Raw genomic sequence first — 15,349 nt, 5'->3', positions numbered from 1 at the left:
ACCACTGCCCTGCGAGCGCTCCTGGCCTCCCATAAAAACATTGTCTCTCAAGTAATATCGTGGATTCGGGTAAGGTTGTACGTCTTAACAATAAATTATCCCCTTAGTCCTTTTATTTCATAATTAATTAGAAGTGCGATCACATGCTCCAATGGCTTATAATTAGTAGTTGGGGAGCGGGAGAATAGACATTCACATTCAAAATTTGATCAACAGTATACATCCTCAAATGAAATATGTAATTATAAGTCCCTTCTCCGCCAGCTAAATCCAAAGGTGTCCATTGTCAACCAATTCCCTGAATCCCTATCTACAATTCAAGCGTTTCCATTCAAAATTTGATCAATGACCCACATCATTTGATGCAATGTACAAACACCTGAATCCAAAGGTGTCAATATATCCCTTTAATCGCTATATTGAAAGGGGTCTAATTTATGGATAACATTGATCAGCAATATAAGTTTTGTGAACATTGTCAAAAGAGTTGACATGGCTGATTCTAGTCTTCAGTATGAATGCAAAAGTATCCTTTGTAGAGGAGCTGTCTAATTACAGCTTGGCCATCAAGAAAAAGTCCGGTGAGTAACGGCTTACAGAGGGGAGAGAGAGACAGAGAGAGAGCACAACGTTTTCTTTGTATTGAACACTTTCAATTTACACATGATTCTTGTCATACATTAAATAGCATGACCTGCCCATGTATGCTATTTACAAGTTCCACCAATGTAACATGAGCCTGCTGTACACAGTAGCTCTGGTACGCTCCATGTGAGGATCTTCTGCATACTCTCGCTAGCTGGTGAGTGCAAAATTTTATTGCAAGTTATACGGGTATGCATGATATATGACGAAAAAAGGGCAAAAATTGGGCTCACTTGCCAAAAATTGGGCTCACTAATTGCCAGTACAGTATGCACCATTCATGTCACCTGCATGTACACAACCGTTGCTGCATCTGTACACATTATAATCTAAAAACCGAAGGAAATGGCACACCTCTTCCAGCCCCTTGCCATACCCTGCGCAGATGTGTGCACAAATCAGAATTTCCCATGTAAATGACCCGTTGTCAGGATCCGAGCTAGTCCTTTGCGCCTCCTTTTGTTTAATACCCTTTCAGGTTGTGATTCACTCGACTGCTGTTGATAAATCTCCGACAACAGTCTGCTTCGAGGTCTCTGGCGGCCATCATCATCATTGTCTACATCATCTGGCTTATCACAAGGAGAATAAGTGCCATGTCTGTCTGGTACTGCTGCCCATGAGTCCAAATTCTCTTCAAATTCATCCTTTATAGCCTCATGATGGTTCGACTGCAGCTGCAATACATGTTTCTGTTGCTCTTGCAGCCTGTCCTTGAGATTCCAAATATCCACAATACATGCAGCAGAGCTAGAGGCAGTAGGAGAGCTCATGGAGGGATCGCAAGCAGCTGGGCGCGATGCGTGCGACAATGTTAAGGACGGTGTGATGCCGAAATCGTAAGTGTTGAAAGAACTTTCGCTGGAGCAACTGCAATCAGTGAATGCAACTTCTTGCAAAGAGAGGTCGCGAATGCGCCTCAGCTCAGCCAATTGCTCCACTGCCACCCTCTCCTCTTCTGTACAATCTGAATTCTCTAGCTCAACAGACCTCGCACTCAACTGGTAGGGTGCTTCATCGTTGTCATGCGCAATTTCCTCGTCCACGAGCCATGCCCTGTCACTCCTACAAGAAGGAAGCAATTAGAAACCCTAGAAAGCAGAAGCAAGAAAACAAGAGAGCTTCAAAGGAAACCCTCGGACCGGATGATGACATGTACGCACGCGATGAACTCACCACTTGCAATCTTGATCGGCGTCAATGGGGAGGACAACACTCAGAAGCAAGCCCCGCTCGTAATTGGCTATCATCGTCTTCATCAAAGAAAGGTCTGCAGCAGATCAGGAGATTTGTATAGGTCACGAAGGAACGGAGCAAAAGGCGAGACAATGAATCTAGTTAAGTGTGTAGGCTAGCCGCTATATATATTGTGTGTCCATGCCGACATAAGCTCGCCCCGGTTCCCAAGGGTCCCACCGCCACTTGGCATTAGCTAGCTTGAGCCTTGCTGACGAGGCCTTGCCACCCTGTGAAAAGGCATTGGAGTTTCAATTTGCAAACGTGAGCACTAGTTGCTGCTGCTGCCTAAGAGCCAGTTCACCTGAAGACGAGGTAGCCAACATCTTTGCAGCCACAAACCCAAGACGTTTTGTTCCCATGAAGATTACGAGACGTTGAGATTTCTTTGTCGTGATTTTTTTTCCCAATTAAAGACTAAAGAAGCGCCTTTTCCTTGTTGGCACATGTCGTGTCACGTGGTTGTGTCTTTGCTCCACCCTTATGGGTAGGAGCAGCATTGCAACTTGTCATTAGTTAACTTAAATGGTTAGCAACTTGTTGCACACAAGCTCCCAACCAAGTTTCTATGGTGTTGTTCATGTGGCATGCAGGTTGGGAACTTGTGCCCAACCTGCCAACAAGCAAAACAAACGAGTTCCCATGGCGACCTACTGCGAGCTTTTTGCACCATTTTAGTAGACGTGTCTTCAAGCTTATTGGACAAAAATGAAGTGCACCTTTCAAGTTCTTGTCTTTTTCTGCAATTCCCCACCGGCTCCACCCCCTCCCCTTGAAGCAACGTTGCAACTGGTTACAAACCAGTTCCATAGTTTTCCTTGGTAACCTCTCATGGGAACTTGAAACGTTTGCAACTGGTTGGCAACCAGTTGCGAACGTCAGTCTCATGTGAACTAGCCCAATGTAAACTGGCCCTAAGTCTCACGCCCGAGACTTCAAGGTAATAAGCATGCAACTTATATTTTTCACGAAGACTTCAATTTTTTTTTGTCTTAGTTTTGTTTCAATAGTCAAGAAAAGAATAAAACTATCGACATTACCCATCTAAAAAACGATCATGAGACTTAAGACATAAAGAGTAAGATTCAAGTATAAATTACTAGATCTGGCTACCTTGAAGGTGTTGAATGAGACTTGGTATGGTTCGTAGGAGGATGAGAGTATCAGACGTGGGTAGGGTGCACAGGTGTAGGAAGGGCTTGGTGGAAATCTTGTAAGAGCTCATAGGTGTTTTTAGGGCTTGCAAGGAAGATCATGAAAGCTCTCAAGTAAGGAGTGCGTGTGCACGACCCTATTTTCGATTGCTGTAAACATCAGAAGGGAAGAGGGCATGTTGTTGTTGCTTCCATGGACTGTGTGTCAAGTACTTGAAAAGGCCCATAGTAACGCATACTGAGCTTCGGAAACAACCTTTCCTTGCCCTTCATCTTCTTTAACCTTGCCTTTTTAAACCGTAAGAGCACCCCATCTCTAGGTGAAAACAACAGTTCACGTCGATGATCAGTAGCCCTATTTTGCCTTGCCTGAGTCTTCCCCAAGGAAAGCTTGATTTTCTTGTACATTTCATCCATATTCTCAACATATCGATCTGCTTCGAATTTTTTTTCCTTTGTGTGCAAAATGGGAGGAACCTTTTTGCCACCCTTAACAATCTCAAAAGATGCCTTGCCTGTTTGTGACGAATACAACATATTATTGTACGCATACTCAAGCATGAGTAGATACTCTTCCCACTTGACCTTATTACCTGACACATAACAATTTCATCAGATCTAAGACAATAGAATTAGCCTCTTTTGACTGCCCATCAGTTTGTGGATCAAACGAGGAGGAAAACTTGAGCGTGGTGCCCATGTTTTCAAATAAGCCTCTCCAAAACAAGCTCTTCAAGAAGATCACGATCACTAACAATCGATTGTGGCATACTACGGTACTTGAAAACATTGTACACAAACAATTGTGCCATTTGATCAGATTCTATCTTCTGCTTGACAAGAATAAAATGAACCTGCTTGCTAAACCTGCAAATAATGGTCCATATACATACCATCATTCCCTATCGGAGTTCTTGGAAGATCAAAGATAAAATCCATAGCAATAATTTTCCATAGCTTATCTAGAATAAGCATTGGTTGTAAAAATCTTGGTGCCTTTTGCCTGTCAAACTTGACCTTTTGGCAAATCACGCATGCTCGCACAAAGGCATCCACATCTCTCCTCAAAATTGGCCAATAAAAGAATGTCTCAACTGCTTTCACTATCGTGTCTATACCGCAATGCCCTACTGTTAGCGGGTCGCCGTGACGAACGTCTGTAGCATAGCTATCGGGCACTAAAATAATGTCAATACTCAGGGAAGTGACTCCGATGAGACACAGAGACTCTTTGAGATCGGCAATCTCAAGAAGTGAACCTTAACAAGCAAACACACTAGCTCAACAAGCAAACCAACACTCAAAGATCAGGGAAATCTGTCTATGTCCTTTCTCATAGCTCTAGGTCATCACGCCATTTCGGCACTCCAACAGACTCGAAATGCAACAAAACTTTAGGAGGAGCTCTAAGACACCTAGGGTCACTATTCTACCAAGTCTGGTCGCAATCCAACAAGGTACCAAAATCACGATCCATCATGAAAAAAGTCTTGAAAATTGCAACAGAACTATCCAAAAAGGTCACCCTATGGTCTAAGAACACTCTCTTATGGTCAAAACGACTAAAAACAATGATTTAAGCACTCAAATCTGCAATTAAGTCTCACAGACACGTAGTCGCAAACCACCACAAAACTGACAATGCTTACACTTAAATGAAAGAGCAAAGAGAGAGGAACACAATACAAGTTTCAAAACTGAAAACGGAGTACCCAATCAATAGCTACGATGATTACAAGTTGGAGCTTCGTAGTCGCTTGAGCGTACGTACAACAGAGCTCTTTTCTTCTCTAATGATAAGCGTCCCTTTCACATTAAGGTTATTGACCTTTATACCTAGGGATTTCTAAATGGCTAGTGGCCAGCTCACAAGGACTTTTACAAATGTCATGACAACATTACAACTCATGGAATTGACTTGCTACTCTGGAATTACGATTTACACAGAGTATCACTACACTAGCTCAGGAAACTAATAGAGTACAAGTGTGGTGTCCGGCTACGTGTCCGGCCGGGGGGCGCCCATTCAATCCGTCTCTTAACATTCCCCCCTTCCTAAATCGTGTCATCCCTTGACACGACCTTGTGCAGTCTTGTCATAGGGTTGTCTTTAGCTTTGTCTTCAACGTTGTTTGTTAGCTTCGAAAGAGCTTTGGCATTGATGACGCTCCCCCCTTCCTTGAGTGATTCATATATGCCATGTTATTGATACGTGATTTGATCTTTGTTAATGGTGACTTGGACTTACCTGTTCAAGGCCAGAAACCCAACTCCATAAGTTCTAGAAATTTAGGCCTCTTCCATTGTGCTAGTCTTTGGAGGCCACCATTCTGCCGAGAAGGTTGGCAAATTTTGGCTCCTCTTGACTTGCTTGTCGTATGTTCCACACTACTTTGTGAAACAAGTCCTTCAGGTTTGGTAGGGTTTGATGTAGCCTTTGCGTTAATTTCCATGAGAAGCGGTTGTTGAGAGGTGTGGGTTCTTTGTGATTGAGTTTTCACTAGCGATTTTGGAACCCACCTTGTCTTTGGTCTGTATGTGACCGTCTTTTGCATTTGATCCTTTTGCTCAATGACTTGATGGAGACTAGGCTTTGGTAGTGAGATTTGATGATTTCCGTTGTAAAAGCCTTGTTTTTGTAATTGATGACAAGGTATCCATCTAGAGGTCTTAGCACCCTTAGTGGTGATTGGCTGTTGGCTCTTCCTATTGATTGTGTGCCTTTGGGTGGAGCCTTCTGTTTCCTAATTTGTCTTCATTTTTCCAGGTTCAGCTATAATTTTTGGTAACCATATTTGTGTCTTACCTTCATAAAATCCTTATGCTTCGAGTAGCTTGACTGGAATCATCCGTTGCTTCACATGTTTGTGTTGGGTAGCTTGGCCGAGGTCCGACTTTGGTACCCAAACTTGTCGCATTTCTTGCTGCTTTGATTTTTGCTTTTGATGCCTTCTGTTGTTGTTCTTTCTCTTTCTTGAGTTTTTTGCCTTGTGTTGATAGTGCATCTTGTTCTTTGTAAAACTCACTGGTTGAGGTGGGTAGGTCCAAGCTATTACTTTAGGATTTTTGGCCCAAACATTAGCGTTTCCTTGGAAGTAGCCCTGAGCAGTGATTGACTCATTTGATGCTACCCACCCAATGACCTTTGGTTGTCGATGTTTCAGAGCTGAACATGTGATTTTGAGTCCTGTTTCTCCACATATGCTGAATTTGATCATCATAGGAGACAATCGATCTTCTTTCTGTTCTTCTTTTGATCTTGCGCTTGCTGAACATTTGATGAACTTGGAAACTTTGCTCCTTCATCTGCTTTCATTTGTGCTTTTTTTTATAGTCGAGTTCTTTGAAATAGCTTCTGGTGATTCTTTAGGTATGTCAATGATGACATATTCTCGTGGTTGCTCTGCTTCCTTCATTTGCACTTTGGCATCATGCTCCATGACATAGCTATTTGTTTCACCTTTTTTTATTTCAAACCTACAAACCTCGTTAGCTTCCTTCAACACATTTATCGTAAATAAGAGAATTATATCATAGCCATCTTCATTGCAAAATTTGGTGTTGGTCACCTCATTTATGGAAACATCAAGAGTCACCAGTATTTGATCCCATCCAAAGGGTTCAAATAACTCCTCTGAGAATGGTTCCTTAATTTAAGATTCATCTTCTATTGAACACTCTAGGATGCAATCTTCCTTTCTAAGACTTCCACACCCCAAAGCTCCGCACATCCAAACATGCACTTTGCTTTGCAACCAAGCAGGTACCTCCTTTTCGTCTTCAGTTGTGGAGTGTAATTCTTCTCCCGGGGTTCTCTCTACCTCTCTATAACTATGATCTTTAACACTAATTTTTGTAGTGACCTCTTTGTATCTCAAGTAGATATAGTCATAGCCCCAGTCTTGTACCATTTTGAATGACTCATGAATGGTCTACCCAATATGATATCAAAGTTGTTGCTCTTAACAAAATTCATTATGGCAAAGCTTTGCTCATATTGTATGCCACACGAGGATACAATGATTTGTTCTAGTATTCCAATCGGTTTCTCCACGTATCCATTTGCTAATTGCAATTTCATTCGATTTTTTGTAAGAGCAGGCTTTCCCCATTTTTTCCATATTTCTTTGATTGCAATGGCAATTCCTGCCCCACTATCTAATATAGCAACCGTCTTTATTCCTTTGTACTCAAGTGGTAAGGTGGTGTTTCCTTCTTCTCCTTCACAATAGTCACCCACCTTATTTACTGTTATTGGCTTTGTCTGTGGCTTCTTAGGCAAGGTGTCATCCATGTTTTTGTCTGCAAGCTGGTATTGTCAAGGGATTTTCAATCCCATGTTTTCCAAGTTTTTTGCCATTTGGTCCCATAGATGTGGCCTAATTTTTAGTAGCTCTGAGAGATAAAGTGTGCATTGTATAGGAGAAGACATCAATTCATGCAAGCTCATGGTATCCATCATTTTTGGTGTGGCTTTCCACTCAGAAGGTACAATTTTAACCTCCAATTTTGTTTTGAGTTTTCCTATGAAAGATGGCAAAGTCTTTAGAGAGCGTGGTTTACTCTCTTCAAATGCTACAGACCTGACATCCCCATATAGAGATCTTATATCCCGTGGGAAAATTTCCTGATCCATGTTTATCTTAGGGATAGGTGTTGATTGTAAAGTAGTATTACCGTCTTTTTGGTTTCTTATTGATTCCCATAAGGTTTGTGGCCACGGTTCTTCTACCTCCGGAATAGGCATCGCTGGTTGTGAGCCCACCCCATCTGTGGTATTTTCTACTTCCCTTGTATCTAAAGGTGCCTCAACTCCTAGCTCTTCCTCTCTGTTTACAATACCATGACTTTCCAATTCCTTGATTTTTTGCGGATTAGCACCTTTGTTTTTGGAGCATCTGGAATATGTGGTTCCATAAGAGCTTGGGCAGTCCAGATGAGCTCCTTGCACATTTGCAACCTCTCTTTTTTATACCCTAGATGAGGATATGCCAGCCATCTATCCTCTTGGGTTTGATTGGGGTTTAGCCTACCTTCATAGGCCTTCAAAATTGCATCTAAAGGTTCAAAGACTTTGTCGACCAAGACTGAACCTCCCGAGTTAGTCTTTGACTCTTTAGGTCCCTTTGCGTTTTTCTTACTTTCTTTCTCTCGTCTAAGCTGTTATTTTGTTTGATTTAATTTTGTTTCCAAAGCAGCTTTCTCCTGTAACCTTTTTTCTTTCATTTTGTCTCATTTGTCTTTCCATGATTTTCTTGTAGTTCTCATCGCGATAAGTTTTCGATTTCTGTTTGAACAGGCAATGTTTCCTCCTCAACGATTGCGTTTTTAACAACTTCTTGAGCTTGAGGTCGAGTCATTACGTTCAAAGGAATCACGGGTTCTACCTCGGATTTTCTTGAAGAAGGCATCACGCCTACAACATTAATTGTTGCTTCCCCTTTGTAGTCTGGATTTTTAGCACAGTGTTGGCGTACATGGTCTCTCCCACGACCATCATAGAATACAATTCATTCTATTTGCGGACCCTTGTTTGGACAACTTCATGCCCAATGATCACCTCCACACTTATAGCATGGACCTTTTTGTTTCATAGCTGATGATCCAGCCGATGCTTGTTCTTGCCTTGTGAGGATGTTCTTTGAACCATACTCCTAATTGGCTATGAACATGAGTGCATTTCTATCCAGGGAGTATTGGTTTTTCACGGGTTGTGGCACATACGTTGATTGAGCACAGTTGACTACTGCTCTACCATCATTCAAAAGAGGTGTTTGGTTCTCTAGCACACGTTGTGTCTTTGGCTGAGTGCTACACCATGGAGTGGGGTGATCCCCTTCACAAGTATTACATCTCCTCAATTGAGATTTTTGCACCTTTAGGTTCTGTTTGTAGCCTTGGTTTATTCTTCTAATCGCCTCTTTGACCACTTGGTCAAAGCTTTGCACCATAGGAGGTTGAACATCTTGCTTTGTTGTGGGTCCGCTCTTTGGAGATGAGGCACCACTAGTCGCGTTTTCTGTATCTTTAGTCACCTCTCCATAGGCCTTGCAATTAGAACCAAGTCAAAGATGTTCCTTCTAATTTCAATCCAAATCCCTCATATTGAGTATAGAAATCTGCAATATGTTCAGCCCTCAAAACTTGTTTGAAGAGAGAGACATGAGCATATGGATCCGCTGATCCATCGTATTTTAGTTTGACATATTGACCCACTTAATATGGTCTTAATTGTTGTGGTTCAGTCACTAATCTAACCAATTTGTGGTCTCTTGGAAAGATGTCTCTATCTCTCACCTCTTGTATTGGAGAAAATCTCAATGGGATACTCTCATATATGTGCTCAGACATCATTATTGGTTGAAAGTAAGTAGAGATCGGAGTACCCTTGTATATGTATTTTTCTAAGTCAATTGGATAAACAAGTTTGTACTCTCTTCCATACTTATCTACCATCAAAACTTGCACTCCGTGGGCATCTGTATATACACACGTGTAGAAGATGTATTTATCCCCGTTCCTGAACCTATATAAACCCTCATGAGTATAATCCGTTAGAACTCTCATGGATTCATTGGTTTTGAAGAATCTCACGTTCGGTTTATTAATCAGAAGGATGCCTCTCCTCTATGTATTCTCCCATTCCCACTGTTGTTGGCATTGTAGCGTTTTCCATGTCTTTGAGTGGAGTAGAGAACCTTGGTGGTGGATGATTTTTCATGGTTAAGACACTCAAAAGTCTCAAGGTAGTCTCTTACAAGACCCCTTTGGCTTAGTGCAACTTATCCCTTTTTGCCCCTGGTAAGGTCTCTCAAAAGTCAGGAATTTGTGACTTTTTGGTCTCTGGAATTAGTCTTGGGGCACCCTAAATGTTTGAATTTAGGAAACTTGGGAAAATTGAGCTTTCTTCCTGCCTATACTAGACTCAATTTGGAGTTGTGTATCAAAAGTTAGAGAAATTTTAGTGAACTATAGTTGGAACAATTCCAAGACCAGAACACAGGAACTTTGGCTTGTATCTTGGTCTCCAGAAGGTATTTTTAGCTCAAACTTGAGATTTGAGATGTACTCAAGTATGCCTACAAGATCACCAAGTCAGATACCCCCACTATGTTGAGGTACATGGATCACGATCCATGTTCCTCTGTCAACTTTCTTTTTCCAAATTTTGAATGTGTGTAGACAATGTCATGTGCAGGCTCTGTGCCAATTTTCATCAAATTCTGAGGTTGAGGTACATGGATCGTGATCCATGTTCAACGACATCTAGACTTGATCTCTTAAGAGTTTGTTCCTAACTATGTCCACAAGCTAAATATCAAATCTTTTTGGATTTGGACTTGGTTTGATAGATCAAATGCTCAGTACTAGGTCTGCACTGCGGTTTTTAGTATGTCACCTGTTTTTGACCAAAATTTGCTCAATTTTTTTCAAAAATGGACTTGGGAATATGTTTTCTTGTGTATACACTACTAATCTAAAAAGTTTAAGGTTAAGGTGCCACTATGGGTACATGGACCGCGATCCATGTTTGGAGCCTAAATTGACTTTTCTTGGTACTATCAGATTCATCATGATTAGGAGGTCCTATGGTATCAATTTTTTTGAAATGGATATTTGGATTGAAAGTTCGGTCTTCTGACACTTTGTCAGAGTGCTTGGCAGTTCTGGGCTTTTGTTTTGGTTTTTGATATCCAAATTCACTTTTGAAAAGACCACTAGAGTGCTTGTGATGTCCTCTAGCTATGGTGCAAGTTTGGTCTCAGTATGTGACAGAGGAACATGGATCGCGATCCATGTACCTATGTGTCAGATGGTAATGAAACTTGACTCTCAGCTTGTCCTTGGTCTCTTGATTCTTGCTATACGGTTTTTGTATGATTTGGACTTGTTTAGGCCAGGCAAAAGTCAATCTCTAGGTCTATTTTAGGGTTTTCACCTGAACTGTTTTTTGCTCTTTTGACCACTTTTTACAAATTTTTTGCATTTGGTTCTTTTGGGAAAAGTGTTTGTCTATATCTCAGCTACCTACTGCTCAAATCTGAGCCAAAAAAAAATTTAAATTTTTTTCATGAGGTACATGGATCGCGTTCCATGTTCCATCACATCTGAACACCAAATTTGTCTTGATGGTTACCTGCAGTGTCAGTAGTCTATTCCACCACTTCTTTTTGGATTTGGACAATTTTTCTCTATCAAAAGTGAGTTTTTATGTCTGCTTTGCAGTTTTTGACTAATTTCTGTATTTGGCTATTTGACCAACTTTTTTCAATTTTTTGACATGGTCCCTTTTGGCAAAGTTGTTCCACTCGTTATCAAGGATGTACTTGTCAAATATCAGCCCCCAATGTCAAAAGGTATATGGATCACGATCCATGTTTGACATCATTTTTTCATGAATTTTGTTATGTTGGTTCTCAATTCTCTGTAGAAGCCAAATCTTAGCCCTTTTTGAATTTGAATCCCAAAAGGTTGAAAAAAAATGCAACTTCTGTGTTTGAATGTCTGTTGTGTTGTTTATGCCCTAACAATCAATTTTGATGTGATTTTTGAGTTTTACTTTCAAGCAAACTTGATGAGAGCAATGTCCCACTGATGCACATTGTCACTTATGAGTTTTCTGCCAAAATGGTCTCTGGGGTACATGGATCGCGATCCATGTTCCTCCACAGAATCTGGTCAAACTTTCCAGATTGCTAAACAGACTCTCTAGATCCACAAATTTTTGAATTTGGATCACTTTTGAGCTCTCTACCATCAAACTTTCAGAATTTCATAGTTATGGTCATTTTGGCCAAAATATGGTTCTCACCCTTTTTTTTCTCAATCTTTTAGCCCAAATTTGATGGTGGTAGTTTCTACTTACTCTAATCCCAAGTACTGAAATGAAACATGAAACAAAAACAAATAGAATGGTACAAAATAAAGTTGCAACGGAATACGAAAAAGCACTCTGAAAGCATAGAGAAAATCAAAGAATGGAATTCTTTTGGCTATCTCACTCACAACCCTCTTTACCCATCGAGAATAGATCTAGCAAGTCCTCGACTTCTATACTCTACCACGCACTAAACCATGTGTCTAACTGCTTCACTGATAATCTGTAAATGGAATGAAACAAATCTTCAAAAAAGAATGCTCTAAATACGCACTAGGTCACTCACCATCTAAGTATCATATCCCCAATAGTGGAGCCAATGTTAGCGGGTCGCCACGACGGACATCTGTAGCATAGCTATCGGACACTAACATAATGTCAATACTCAAGGAAGTGACTCGGATGGGGCACAAAGACTCTTTGAGATCGTCAATCTCAAGAAGTGAACCTTAACAAGCAAACACACTAGCTCAACAAGCAAACCAACACTCAAAGATGAGGGAAATTTGCCTATGTCCCTTCTCACAGCTCTAGGTCATCACACCATTTTGGCACTCGAATAGACTCGAAATGCAACAAACCTTTAGGAGGAGCTCTAGGACACCTAGGCGCACTATCCTACCAAGTCCAACTACGTACAAAAATCATGCTCCATCATAGAAAAGGTCTTGAAAACTGCAGCAGAACTATCCAAAAAGGTCTCGCTACGATCTAAGAACACTCTCTTGTGATCAAAACGACTAAAAACAATGGTTTAAGCACTCAAATCTACATAATGCTCACAGATGCATAGTCGTGAACCACCACAAAACTGACAATGCTACACTTAAATAAAAGATCAAAGAGAGAGGAATACAATGCAAGTTTCAAAACTGAAAATAGATTAGCCAATCAATAGCTGCGATGATTACAAGTTGGAGCTTTGTAGTCGCTTGAGCGTACGTACAACAGAGCTCCTTTATCTCTAAAGATAAGCCTCCCTTTCACATTAAGGTTATTGACCTTTATACCTAGGGATTTCTAAATGACCAGTGGCCGGCTCACATGGACTTCTACAAATGTCATGATAGCATTACAACTCATGGAATTGACCTGCTACTTTGGAATTAGGATTTACACAGAGTATCACTACACTAGCTCAGGAAACTAATAAAGTACAAATGTGATGTCCGGCTACGTGTCCGGTCAGGTGGGTACCCGTTTGATCTATCTCTTAACACCTTCATATGGTGGGACATGGATTTCTACCATAACCTTATTTCGCAATGGCGTAGTGACACATGGTCATCCATGCATCATCATAAAACCATCCTTGAGGAGGTAATGCTCATGGCATTTCCCATCTTGCAATTGATCAAAGATCCTTGCAAAATCTTCATCAATAGCATATTGTTCCTTCATGTCATCAAGCTCTTGATGATAAGGAATTGACATAGGTGAAATTTGTGGCTTATTTGATAACGCATCAGCCACAACATTCTTCTTGCCTTTCACATGAAGAATCTAAAACTGGAACATAGAGAGAATGTCTTCCTATCGCATATGCTTTTTGGATAACGTTCACTGTGTCAAGAAGTATCGCAAGGTCCGATGATCTGCTTGGACAACAAAATCAACACCTAGCAGGTAAAGCTTCCAACTAGAAAGTGAATGAATCACAATCAATAGCTCTTTCTCATAGATTTTCATAGTCTTTTCTGGCCCTTGCAAGATTTTTCTCTCATAAGCTACTACCCGACCATCTTGCATTAACACTACTCCAATACTCTTGCCACACACATCACGCTAGACCACAAATGACTTATTGAGATCTAGTAAGATAATTACTGCATCCAAATTCAGGTCTTTAAGAGTTTAAAAGATGAAATCTCTTCTTGTGTCCACTTGAACGTGGCCTCTTTCTTTTGTAGAGCATGAAGGGGTGAAGCAATCTCGACAAAGTTCCTTATAAATCTTCTGTAGTAAGAGCATAAGCCCAAGAAGCTATGGACATCATGCACAGTCTTCAAATCTTGCCATGTCTTGATTGCTTCAACCTTGGCAGGATCCATTTAAACACCATCCTTAGACACTATGTGGCAAAGAAAGTGGATCTCCTCGAAGAAGAATTCACGTTTCTTAGGATTGACAAGAAACCTGTGATACATAGCTCTTTGGACACAATGGTCAAGTGACGCCTATGCTCCTCTTCATTCTTTGAATAGACTATCATGTCATCAAAGAATGTGCCGACAAACTTTTGATGTGGGCGGAAGATATGATGCATCATGTTATTCAACTTAGCAGGAGCATTTGTAAGACTGAGAGCCATCACTAAGAGATCATACAGACCAAATGTCATCCTAAATGCATCCTTATGCACATCCTCTAGCCAGATATGACTTTGATGGTACCCATCTTAAGATCTATCCTGCTGAAAATTGTAGCACTCTCTAGTCAGTCAACATTAGGAAGAGGATGGGATCTAGGAGGGCCTCTTTATTTGCCATGAGATTATTGAGGTGATTAACATTTTGACAAATAGGTCCACACCATGTGTGCAAGAATGGTGGGTGTGTAAGAGATGTGTAAAAGTGGTCAAAGGATGCACTTTTCCCCCAAAAGAGAGATGAACAATTTTCTAATTTTTGGCCTTCCATAAATCCTACATATAATTTCCAATTTGAGCAAAGATCATAGATCTGCAATCTTTGTGCCGAGCTCTTTCAATAGATATGCTACATGATATGGTTTTACTTGCTAGATTTTTATTTTGGGGAGGAAATTTAAATTCAAACAAACTAGTCGTTTTACCTGTTTGAATTCAAAAGTTGTCTTTTCGATTGCTTTCTTAATACTAAAGTTTTGACTCCCTTAAACTGCCAAATAAAGAGGCCCTCTTAGACCCCATGCTCTTCCTAATGGAATATTTATTATCAATCCTTGAAATAGGAAACATGTTCTTGATGGTATTCTTATTCAACGCACGATAATCAATACACATGCGCCAAGAGCCATCCTTCTTTTGCACTAGAAGCACTACGAAGCAAAAGGTTGAAGGACTAGGTTGAAACAACCCTTTTAGTAACAACTCCTCTACTTGGTCCACAATCTCCGCACTAACCCACTACGGAGACCTATTTTGTGGGTTACAACCTGGCACCAAATCTATCGCATGATCCTCAGGATTGTCTGACGGCAATCAAGAAGGTAATGAGTCAAAAAACAGTCACTAAACTCTCGCAAAAATGCCGACCTTTCTTCACCTAACATAGATAAATTTGATCAAAAATTATATAAAACATCACGTGAAAAAATTAGCAGAAAGATGATTCTTAATTACAAAAGTAATAGCTGAAACAGATACAATAAGGACATACTCCCCTTTAAGCTCTACACGAGGCTTTACATCAAGGATGTGAGTTTTTCCCCTATGCTGAAGGGTGATCTTTTTGTT

The 15,349-nt window shown here is 40.7% G+C and overlaps 1 protein-coding gene across 1 annotated transcript; it reads right to left on the bottom strand.

Annotated features, from left to right (window-relative positions):
- Positions 1 to 621: 621 nt before the first annotated feature.
- LOC147435174 (uncharacterized) lies at positions 622 to 1,975 on the bottom strand. The gene is made up of 2 exons (XM_086487904.1): positions 1,822 to 1,975; positions 622 to 1,710 (listed from the first exon to the last, which is right to left on the bottom strand). Exons 1-2 carry the CDS (start codon positions 1,902 to 1,904, stop codon positions 1,044 to 1,046), a joined length of 750 nt encoding a protein of 249 aa, XP_086344030.1. The 5' UTR covers positions 1,905 to 1,975; the 3' UTR covers positions 622 to 1,043.
- Positions 1,976 to 15,349: the final 13,374 nt, after the last annotated feature.

This window comes from Adiantum capillus-veneris, chromosome 18 (assembly GCF_014529385.1).
Source record: "Adiantum capillus-veneris isolate H3 chromosome 18, ASM1452938v2, whole genome shotgun sequence".
Classification (NCBI taxonomy): Eukaryota; Viridiplantae; Streptophyta; class Polypodiopsida; order Polypodiales; family Pteridaceae; genus Adiantum; species Adiantum capillus-veneris.
Note: the sequence above shows the minus strand (reverse complement) of the source record. Positions and strands in the feature narration are given on the sequence as shown.

Coding starts and splice junctions, on each gene's coding strand:
- LOC147435174 (XM_086487904.1), bottom strand. CDS start 1,904: ATGAAGACGATGATAGCCAATTACGAGCGGGGCTTGCTTCTGAGTGTT. Junction 1,711..1,821: donor GCCGATCAAGATTGCAAGTG/GTGAGTTCATCG, acceptor TCCTTCTTGTAG/GAGTGACAGGGCATGGCTCG.